General features: G+C 38.0%; 1 protein-coding gene across 1 annotated transcript; it reads left to right on the top strand.

Annotated features, from left to right (window-relative positions):
* Positions 1–5,193: 5,193 nt before the first annotated feature.
* LOC105437857 (transmembrane prolyl 4-hydroxylase-like) lies at positions 5,194–12,077 on the top strand. The gene is made up of 6 exons (XM_030986396.1): positions 5,194–5,232; positions 8,175–8,305; positions 8,983–9,073; positions 9,910–10,033; positions 11,191–11,299; positions 11,792–12,077. Exons 1-6 carry the CDS (start codon positions 5,194–5,196, stop codon positions 12,075–12,077), a joined length of 780 nt encoding a protein of 259 aa, XP_030842256.1.

Here is a 12,077-nt window from a genome sequence, read left to right as displayed (position 1 = left end):
CCTAAAATTCCTGAGCTTTACTGACCCCCGATGGGGCTATGCTTCTGGACCCCAAGCCAATTAACTTGCTTCGATGGCTTTGCTGTACCAGACCGTAAATACTTCAGCCCCACCTTGAAAAACGTTCCGCGGGGCCTGCATGTAACATGTAAGAGTGGGGGTGACGCAGATTTTGTTCTGCCCCCCCCCCCCCTCAACGTTTTTGCTCGTTACGCTATCCCTCGTCCCTCACATTTTGTCCTCCCCCTGTCATGAAAAGAAATCACCGCTCTTGATTCAAGCTATGGTTGATGCGTTTGGGGATTTTAAATTTCCAGGCGCAGATCCTCAAAACACCATCGCCTTTCCAAATAATATCAACTCTTTTAAACTGATTTTGAACTCTTTAAGACCATTCCACGTAAGATGATAGGCCCGATTGTGCATGAACATACATCCCCAAAACGGAGATCAATATTTATTGATGTACGGCGATATAAAAACTGATTATTATTATTAACATCTTTCCTACTTGCGGGAGACTATCGTATTATTGATTGATTTCCAGTAGGTCCTACGCCTCATTGGACCCAAACGTCCTATATCGCACGGGTCTTTTGTACCAATCGACCCAACTCCAAAACGTCCTACCTCCTAAACCGTATACATGTAATCATATTCATATAATACAATAGAATCCTTCCTTTTTAACTCAACTTTTTTTCTTCTTATTATTTTCCGCTCTCTGATAGGGTAACAGCCCTCACGAAGATTGATCGAAACATTGTATTTTCGAGTGAAAGCCTCCAGGTTTGAAACATATCATGATTTGTTTTTGTTCTTCTTACGGCAATGGGCGGATGTAGTGGTCTTTATTTTTCTTCTCATTTTCTGCATGATGGAAGTATTGGTAATTAGTTCGGTTTTTTTTCCCCCATCCTTTTTTAAAACGATAACAGAAATCTGTGGGTAAATGTTAAATAATACAAGAATCATTAAATCATCATTCTGCCTTTGAACTGCAAACTGTAAGAATCGCAGAACGTTACTTTAGAACAAAATTTAAAGGAAGGTACCGAACTGAATAAGACTTCATATTTTTAATTTATGTCAACAAAAAGGAAAATCCTCACCCTTATTTCGACTTTTCTCTATAATAATATACATTTTCTATTAAACTGATGAATAAGATTTATCACTCACTGTTTTTTCTTCCTTCTTTTATATTGGTTTAAACATTCATTTTATATATCTTGTGTGCGCGTGTGTGGGCGTTAGTGGGTGCTTATGTGTATCTTACTTATATCTAATATGAATTCAAGCAGTTACCAACGAGGTGCATGAGGTTTGCATAGGATTCCATTGTTAAGGAAGGTGATGGGTTGTAATTTGTTCACTTTCTCGTCGTGTTTATGTCGGTATGGAAGATATGAGAGATGTTCAATGCAAAGGGTCGCGCTTCAAATGCTCTCATATTCAAAATGTGATTTTAAACAGATCAAATTCTTCTTCTTCTTATTTTTATTCTGCCTCTTCTTCTTTCTGCCCTTAAGACAATGGCTTGATGCAATTGATAGTTCCGTCCGTCAGTATGCCGCGATTCCAGTTTATGGTGTCTTCATTCACCTGGGTGACCGGTTGTGGTTGGTGTTCCCATGAATGATTACATGTCGTATACGGCTTATAGCGAAAGGGCGGGTAGCGTCGCGTCGTGTCGCGTTGACTTGGACGCGACCATTCTTCCAAAAAACGAGCAATTTACTTTTTTTCCACACTTCACCTTGACTTTGCCGGTATCTAGTGTGCAGTCCGAAATGGTTGTTAATATTTATGAGGTAAATTTTAGTAAGTAGGTAGGAAGGGACTTCTTAAAAAAGCAATTAAGCTGAATATACATTTTTTTTTAAGCACTGACCTATTTCTATAACTCTTAATCTTGTAAACATACAGTGTAAGCTGTGATTACGTGATACCAACAGAATACATATTTTCTACAATATTTAGCCTTCTTGTACATTTTAAAGGATATTATGAGAGGGAGCGAGAAGATTTTTGCATTTTTATTAGTCTAAACGCTGCACTCTTTAGCCATCAAGAGACTCAAAGTTTGTTTCAGTCTTTAGTCAATAACTGATTGCTATTCATTTTTGGGTGTGCACATTTTCAAATTTTCCGGGGGGACGACCCCCCCCCCCCCTTCCTAAAAAAAAATGAAGTAGGGACGTTACCCCCTGAGAACAATTACCCCCCAAGGACAATTACCCCCCGGGAAATTACCCCCCCCCCCCGAGGACAACTACCCCCTGGGACGATTAACCCCCAAGGACAACTATCCCCCGAGGACAACTACCCCTCGAGGACAACTACCCCCGAGGACAATTACCCCAATGCACACTACTGGGCATGGTGGCTCAGTGGTTAGAGCGCCCGCCTCATGAACGGAAGGTCGTGGGTTTGAACCCCTGCCGAGTCATTCCAAAGACTTATAATAATGGGAGCTTCTGCCTTCTAGCTAGGCGCTCAGCATATTAGAGTGGATTGGAGAAGGGTAGTAATAACATATTATCTTATGCTGGTCGCGCCGGAAGAGCAGTTTCATAACTGAAGTGGGTACCCTGGGTAAATAAAACGTTATTATTATTATTATTATTATTATTATTATTACCCTCGAGGACAACTATCCCCCAGGAAAACTACCCCCGAGGACAACTACCCCTCCCCCCTTCGAGGACAACCCTCCCCCCCCCCCCTCGAGGACAATAATCCCCCGGAGGACAACTACCCCCAACGACAATCATCCCCGAGGAAATTATAACACTGTGACGTATAACGCAAGCTTCTCTCCAAATTTCTATTTACCCCCTTGATGCAATTAATATTGCATGAACCTTTATTTTCTTTGTTATTTATGAAGTTCATTTCAGTCTTTTCAAATTATTCAATTCGATATGGGGGGGGGGGGGGTGAAAGTTGCCCAATTCCCCTGTAGTTTTGCTACCGAGTAAAGAACAGAAATTACATTTCTTAGAAATTGAACAATACATTGCGCGCAGATGAGTACGCGTTACAGCCTCTCTCACCATCAATGGCACAACAAAGAAATTAGGATGTAAGATTTCCTTTATGCTTCCTCTGTAATTTGTTTAATCAGCTGATCGTGTATTTGTCTTTGTTTGTATAATGGGCCCTCATCCATGCCATGATCCATACTCGTAGCCATCTCGTAGCCATAGCTCAATGTGTCAGATCGTCTTTTGCTATTGAATGCTGATTGTCCACGGGGGTAGTTGTCCTGGGGGGGGGGTGTAAGTGTCACCGGGGGGTAATTATCATCGAGGGGTAGTTGTCCTCGAGGGGTAGCTGTCCTCGGGGGGTAATTTTCCTTGGAGGTAATTGTCATCGTGGGGTAGATGTCATCGGGGGGTAATTGTCCTCGGGGGGTAATTGTCCCCGGTGGTAACTGTCCTTGGGGGGGGGGGTAATTGTCCTAGGGGTTATTGTCCTCCGGGGGTAGTTGTCCTCGGGGGTAATTGTCCTCGGGGGGTAATTCTCCGGGGGTAATTTTCCGGGGGTAATTGTCCTTGGGGGTAGTTGTCCTGGGGGGGGGGGGGTGATTCTCCGGGGGGGTAATAAACCCGGGGGTAATTGTCCTTGGGGGTAGTTTTCCGGGGGGGGGGTAATTTTTCGGGGGTGATTACCCAGGGGGTAATTGTCCTAGAACCAAATGTAAATTCTTCTCACTTTTTGGTCTCGAAACAATTATTTGACCATTGTTGAATATTGTATTACATTTTTACTAACGAAGAATTCCCATTGTAATGCAATTTTCAGGTTTCCCAGGTTTATTAAGGAAAATATAGAAGATTGATATTGTTAAGTTGTTCGATAACATCACTCAGTTTGATGAATTCATCGTTAGTGAAAATGTAATACAATATTCAACAATGGTCAAATAATTGTTTCCAGACCAAAAAGTGAGAAGAACTTACATTTAATATTGAAACTGTCACCGTTTGTACATACAAGAACTTGAAATAATAAGTGGCCTTGAAAGTGTCGCAATATATCATGTGTGAGTGAGCTTGAAATTTAATGGTGTATGTTTGTTTGAGACTATATAGCCTCTACACTGTTTTTTAAGAGATATATCTCCAATTAAATCAATCTGAATGATGTTATCGAACAACTTAACCATATCAATCTGGCTTAAAGTGACTCGGCAACATCGGTGAACGTTGATGAAAAAACAGCGTAATTTGTGTATGAAATGTTACTGATAATATTCCTTCTACTGTACTAACTCTCTATTTACATGCAAAATAAAACTGGAACAAATCCACTGTGCGACACCCTCTAACAGTAAATTCTCCCAACCATTTTTGAATTTTTCCATCCGTTTTTCCAGTGAAAATCATATAACAGGCTTTTAAAAATCTTCCAACAATTAAATGTCTGGAATGGTATATAGAGCCAATGCATTGCTTTGCGACAGTTTTCTTTCACCTAAAATGTAATTAAATTGTAATGATAAAATCGATCAGATCTTTTTTTCCAGTTTGTATCATTGATAATGGTCTGTTTTTACTCAAACTTCAGATTATCTTTAATTGTACATTTAGCATTGAAGTCACCATTTTCTCTCATCTGAACAATGTTACTAGGGCCGGCGATGGAACTAAGTTTAATGGTTAAGGTTTGTTTAAGAATATATCTAACACTGATTCGTTAATGAGTTTATATCTCGGATCAAATCAGACTGAGTGATGTTATCAATCAACTAACCAGTATTGATTGTCCATTTTCGTAAATAAACATGGGAAAACTCGGTCTTTAGAAACACAACAGAAGATTACTTAATTTGGTGCCTGGCTTAATGGCGGAGACACTGGCCCGAATTCACAAAGGAGGTTTATCGACAAACCTAGGTTTATGACGCGTTTTGACGCGTTTTTTTTTTTTACAAACCTAGTTTGTAAAAACGCGTCGAAACGCGTCATAGCACGAAAACTTAGGTTTGTCCACAAGCCTCCTTTGTGAATTCTGGCCACTAAGTTTGATGGTGTAGGTCTGTTTGAGACTTTAAAGCCTTTACACTGTTTCATTAATGAGATATATCTTCAATCAAATCAGACTGAATGATGTTATCTAACAACGTACCAGTATTAAATGTCCATTTTCCTAAATAAACCATTACACAGAATGATATTACTAAATATGGTGCCTGGCTGGATGGGGATCGCACTCTGCTTAAAGGTAAAGATCGGTAGTGGTAAAATTGCGGTTCAGGGGTTTTGGGGGCAAAATATCCATTCAATATGGTTCAAATATTGCCTTCAGAGGTTTAGATGGCAATACTTCAACCTAAATTCGCAAAAAACAGAAATGAATTCCATACATAGAAAGAAAAGGATTTAAAAGAACGACTGATATGCAAGACTAGGTAAACACCTTTATTTGACATGGGGGGGGGGGGGGGGCTTTCTAAATTCCATACATAGAAAGAAAAGGATTTAAAAAAACGACTGATATGCAAGACTAGGTAAACACCTTTATTTGACATTTTTAAATGACATTTTTAAATATCAGAGTAAATTATTTGATTGCGTTTCGTGTTATTTATTGTTTTAATTTTTATAAACGCTTAAATCTGCAAGACTACGTTATTTTCCTTAAATTCTATTATAAACGACTGATGTGGAAGACTAGTCAACGCACCCTTTCGGCCAAACCGGGGGCGGGGGGGGGGGGGGGAGGGGCTTTGGATGAATGGTCGCGCTCCAGTCAACAACACACCATTTCTGAAAAACCGGGGAGGAGGGGGCTTTGTACGAATGGTCGCGTTCAAGTCAACGCGACGCGACGCTACCCACACTTTTGGCATAAGCCGTCGTATACCAATGATCCTTTAGCAATTTCCAATGATTACGTTTTGCAATATTGTCGTGTCGTGTGATATAATCCGTCTGAGCAAGAGTCGAACATCCTGACACCAAAGGCATGGCTAGTGTTTCTGGTTCTTTCCCAGACAGCTTGCAGGTGTCAAATCGGTGTCTACTTTGAGAACTGGTTCTTCATTAGACCGAAAGCTTCAGTTTCTGATATCGACGATTGTTCTGCTGAGATTGCATCTGGCTTCTCTGACCGTCTCTAAACATAGACTGAAGTACGTCCTATGGGGACTGAGTCATGGGTCGGTTCGGCCGGACCCCGATAAATGAGATATGCAAAGAGTTTTTTACTCTTGACGTGTTCATATATCCAATTTGCCTGTAATATTACACTAATTGTTATTTCAGATAAAAAAATAACACAGAAATATCTACTTTGACTTACGATAGCTTGCTCGTTTAGATCCTAAATTAATGATTAATCCGATAAAGTCTCGTACGTAGTCAACATGATTCGTTGTCAGCCATCTTGGTTATAGTTGACCCTGTGATATAGGAATATTCATAAACCCAATATTAAACGAGTGCTCTGATTGGCCATTGGCTATGTTTTGGTAGGTTGACCCGGAAATATTTCGGCCGGGTCATGTCATAGATTACTAGTTCGAATGCATGAACGAACCGTTTCACGGTTCTGAGATTAAAAAAAAAATTAAAAAAATTGGATAACTCATATAAGTAAATCCCTAAATTTTGCATTTTGTAATAGTAATAGGTTATCAAACTTTGATAACTGTAAATAGGAAAAAAAATAAACATATTTTTTTCCTATCTCATTTATAAATCAGAAAATTAGATCTAAACTAGACATGTAATACTTGTTTGGAACAAGTAAAGTTGGGCTGGTCCAACTAAAATTTGAGACAAAATAGAGCCAAAAAAAGCGAGATACTGCTAAAAAACAATGTCATGTAGATTAATGATGTGAAAGAAATTCACCTTCCATAGGCATAACACGCAACTTAGAAATTTCTTATATGTGCCCTTTAATCGTAATTTTCACGATGATGACGTCATCAAAATGAAAAATGGTTATAACTGAGCTTGTAGAAAATTGTCTTAGCTACAACATATCGAAATTTGGAAGAAAATTGATCAATATTTACAGAGATACAATCAATATTACATAAATATGCTGACGTCATAATATGCAAATTCGTATTTTGTGTTTCAAGGACATTATAATGATTTTACGAATACACTTAATGGCCATATGAGACAGGAAATCATATCTCCGACTCATACTCTATCAAAATATGAAAAAACAATTGGGGTCCAGGTGCATCCCAAAGACCTATAATGGATTATGTATAGGCATGTTTTTGCCCATATATGCTATGTATTATAAGAGCTCGCGCGCACGGACATTTATCTTCAATGGGTTTTCATCTTGTTATTAATAGTCATAAAGAGAAAAACATGGTATCAACTTGTTTGGAAAAATATGGGAAATATCATGAAAGAATAAAAAATGGCGATTCTATGTTTTGTAATGGTGTTACGCACGAAAACGCGCGCGCATAGGCGTGTGCGCGATTTAAAAAAAAATAAAATGCTCAATCTATCCCCCCGTTGCGAGTCGTCTGGGTTACCGTCTGTGTATGGGGAATGTCAACAAATGTCATTTTCATTAAAGAAATGACCCATATCAGACGGTTATTTCTGTCTAGTTATTCATATGCTCGGGTTTTTACCACCTTGTCTTGTATGGCAAAGGTGACGCCCTTAGCTTCATCTGTGAGACCGGCCGACATTAGCCAATTGTGGGTGTTCTGTTAGTTCACAAACTGCTGAAATGACTGCTTTTCATGATGCCATGGATGTGTTGACTATAGGAGTTCTTCTTGGAATTTCTGTTGAAGGAAACATTTGAGTTTCGTTTTCTCTCTATCACCAAATGGCAGTGTCATTATTGATGTTGCTCCAGTATGGCTGAGGCTTATCTGCTGGAAGAGTAAATTGCTTGACTTTTTCCATGATCGAGAGATATACTCGTCAGGATATTAGAGGGGTTTGATAGGTAGCCCGCAAGGTATGACGCTTCCATATATCACATTATTTTATTACTATTTTTTAAATCATTATCATTATTCGTTTATTTCAGGAAAGAAAGAAAGATTACCGACAGTCTTTCTCAGGACTCCCCAATCCCCCTCTCTCACATGGTGCAACCGTATAAGTCTACTGTATATTGTTATTATTATTGTTATTGTTATTATCATTAATATTTTGTATTATTTTTTCCAGGTAGTTCGTTATTACCCTGGTGGGCACTATCATGCACATTGGGATAGTGAAGAGATAGAGGCGGACAAACCCTGCGATCACAGTCACCCTGACCAAAGCTCAGATTCGAATGTTCCACTTAGACTTTGCAGGTAGGCCTATATCAAATAACATTATATTTCATTGATAAAAGGGAGGCACTCATTTTTAAGAAGGTTCATAATTATGAAACACACAATTTCCGTACATAGGGGTTCATACTTTTGGAAATCAAATAGAGCTCATAATTACGAGCGTTATTTCGAAAGTTCGTTTATCCGAACTATTTCATTTTCGGCTGTTGATGCAAGGTGGTTCTTAAACGCCTTTCCAATATATTCAACTTAGCCTGATTTGTTTGATTTTAGATTTTTTGTTTGTTTTTGCAGTATTCGATTGCAGGTGTGCAACTTGGGATTACCTTACATTAAACACCCGAAACACTTTACACCTAGTAATGTTCAACATCTCTAGTAGCCTCAATTACATGAAAAAAACTCCTACCATTATCAGAGCATTTACGTACATAATACGGTAACATGTTAAGTTTAAATGTGATAAGATCAGGCAAACAGGAATATTTACGATAATATGCCTTCTCCACAAACTACAAACTACAAAATATAGTTTGGGCGTTCTTAGTCTCGATCAAGAAACAACGTTTTAACACTATTGATTAAGGGTGATGGGGTTTGTTTTCATTAAGCAGTTTTAAATTCAAATAAAATCTAATAAAAGTGACATGTTAATAATATTAATAATCAGGTTGTTGTAATGATTTTTCCCCCAGATTTATCACCATTTTGTATTATCTACAAGATGTGGAAGGTGGAGGTGAAACAGCGTTCCCTTTGGCTGAATTTGAGAACGTCTCTAAAGAAGTAAAGTATTCCAATTTCCTGCCTCTGTGGTAAACTTCATACAAAGAGTCTTGTGGGTGAGGCTAAAAGCTAGAGGAGGGGTGGGGGTAGGGAAGAACATGGGGCTGAATAAACTACGTTTGAGTGTAATACTCTGGACCTGTACTTAGGACAAACTCTATGAGTTATTTTTCATGTAGTCTGAAGGCACAGAATCCAATTTAATTCAGTTCCTAAAGCCTTGAGCAGAGCCTATCTCTGGAATTCCCTGGCTGTATCATAGCCTATGCTGAGTATGCTGCCAGCCTAGTCTCACTGTGCAGACAATGTTACGCGTAGCGAATGACAAGAGTTTGTGCATGAAAACTAGTTGTCGTGGGTGGAAATCCCGGGGGACGGGGGCGCCCCCCCCCCCCCTCTTAGTACGACAAGAATAAATTACTCAAATGCTCAACTTGCAAGCTAATTGAAAGTGAAACAAATGTTAATTGTCGATTTGCGTGTAACAGACTGTTGTAGTAAAATTATTCGGTACTTTCTTTTACTTTGTATATGACTGCAGTCAAATGTAAGTACCCTTTAATAAAGAATATTAAATTCGGCCCACAAGCAGCGAATGATATTCTAATTCGATAAATGAAAAATGAATAAAAGGGGATCCCAAAACGTGATATTTGCTCTGTACAGAATTTGAAATATACCAATGTGTTCCCTCCAGCTAGAGGGGATTAATTTGTTTATGTTTTTTAAAGTGTGGCTTTGAATTAAATTGAATTGGAAACAATTCCAGGTTTTGATTAGAAAAGAGATGTCCACGCAAGCGATATGCAATTTCTATTTTTTATTTATCTATCCAGTACCGCGACAGCTTGGATTATGACTACGCTGACTTGACGCGCAACTGCTTTCACAATTTGAACGTCAAGCCGGAGTATGGAAAGGCAATCATGTGGTATAATCATTTCATCGACGACGAAACAGGTTAATGCCTTTTGTAACTAGTACGTTAATAAGGTTTAAACTTAAAGCAAACAAGATTGAGCAGTGTTTTCGTGCAATATTATTATAATACCAGCTCTGTATTTTTGGTTGTATGTTTTTTGTTTGACTATCTATACACGTGGTAAAGCGATCGCAACTACTTTAGAACAATCCAACCCTTGTAATAAGTTGATTTTTATGATAGCGGAAAAAGTAACAGAAACAGAATGGCAAAAGTTTGAAATGAATCAGACTAAAAGTAATGAAGTTATGAATGTTTGAAATATGAGTTAACTTTTATGCGAATCTCATGTATTGGTAGTTCGGACAGTGGATTGTGACATAGGACGTGGATAACTCTCCCATTTGCCGTGAACAAAAATATCATTAATTTCTTTTTTTTCTCGTAAGATCCTTATCCGTTGGGGCACTACTCAAAAATATTATAGATAGCATATTATTATAAGTCCTCTAAAGAGAACAGACCCTACTGAGCAATTATTTTTTTCTTCATTTAAGCAATTTTATATGTTGGAACAGATGGAAAAGTAGTCCGGTACTACATTACATTGACATTACCGCTTAAGCCAATTGAAAGTGCACATACGTAAAGGGGTTACAACTTTCAACAATTCATAACTTTCTTATATTCAGTCAGATTTCATTTCTTTCTGTTAGAGTAGTCGTCTATTTGGGTTGGATCTCCCTTTAAGATAATTTTAATAGCCCCGTCCTTTACCTTTTTAAAAGGGGTGAACATTACAGTGACGTATATGATTTCTATGGTATAAACAGTGGAGTGTTTTTCTCGAAATTGGTTGCGATCTCGATCCGTCCGTCTGAACAAAAGAACATCTTGATATAAACTGTTCATAATTGCAATCCTAGAGCAGTGTTTGTCGCCTATGGCTTGGAAGGGGAATATCAAAGAGAATACCAATTTTGTTTTTACTCATTTAGCCTTTATAGATGAAAACGTAATGTTGTTGTTTTGTTTTGTTTTGTTTAGATTTTTGTTTTTAACGATATTTAAAAAAAAAAAACCTCTGTAAGACTCGATCATTCTGTTTGGAATAATGTATAACATAACATTTTTGTTAATATATATAATCTGCTTTAATAACTATCGCCCCCCCCCCCCTACTGTCAATGATTAGGTTGGATGTCGTCTCTAAATACTCATGCCCTTCATGGTGGATGTGACGTCACAAAAGGAACAAAATGGATCGCAAATAATTGGATCACCGTCGATGATGTGTATGAAAGGTAAGCGGAATTATTTATTAAAAGTTAAAAACAGTCTAACTTAAAATCGTATGAATTTGCATTAATTGGTAACTAGTATGCATCTATTGAGCGAAATAAGCTTTTTCATAACCATTTCTATTTTCTGAAGAGGAAGAAAACAAAAGTTGGGTCTCAAGTTATTCTGATCTCCCAATCCAAACCACGATTTGAAAGCTGGATGGAAGGAATCGCACGTTTACAAGGCGAAAGTAATTGATTTGTTATCTAAATCTAAAAACTTGAAATCATATGAAGTTGCATGAATGATAAACTGTAAAGAATATTTTGTAATAAGTATACACTCAGCAAAAAAAAAATAAGAATGGCACTTCACTGTTCAAAATGCTCATACAAACCGTCAACGTGGTCAATAAAACATTATATAATCAGCAATACAAATAGAGCTAAGGAATAAAATGTTAAGGAGGTCTGTACCCTAATTTGTCAGTTTCTTTCGATGATTATTTTTAGGCAAATGCAATTTCAGGCACGTGAATTTCAACCAAATGAAGATAATGAAACCGCAGAATCAGAAAACGAAACGGACATCAGTGAGAACGACAGTACGGAAAAATACGACAACGACAATGAAGCAGATGATGAAGAAATAGACGAAGGGAAGAAAGAGTCCAAAAACGATAACATCAATGATCTTACAAACGACAACGCAATCTCTACAGATGAAACACATGAGAGCACGCCATCTACTGACAAGACTGAAAGAGATGATCTTCTAAAAGGACACACTGAATTATAA

The sequence above is a fragment of the Strongylocentrotus purpuratus genome, unplaced genomic scaffold (genome assembly GCF_000002235.5).
Source record: "Strongylocentrotus purpuratus isolate Spur 01 unplaced genomic scaffold, Spur_5.0 spur5_scaffold_15, whole genome shotgun sequence".
In the NCBI taxonomy this organism is placed as follows: domain Eukaryota; kingdom Metazoa; phylum Echinodermata; class Echinoidea; order Camarodonta; family Strongylocentrotidae; genus Strongylocentrotus; species Strongylocentrotus purpuratus.
This window is presented reverse-complemented; position numbering and strand designations above follow the sequence as displayed.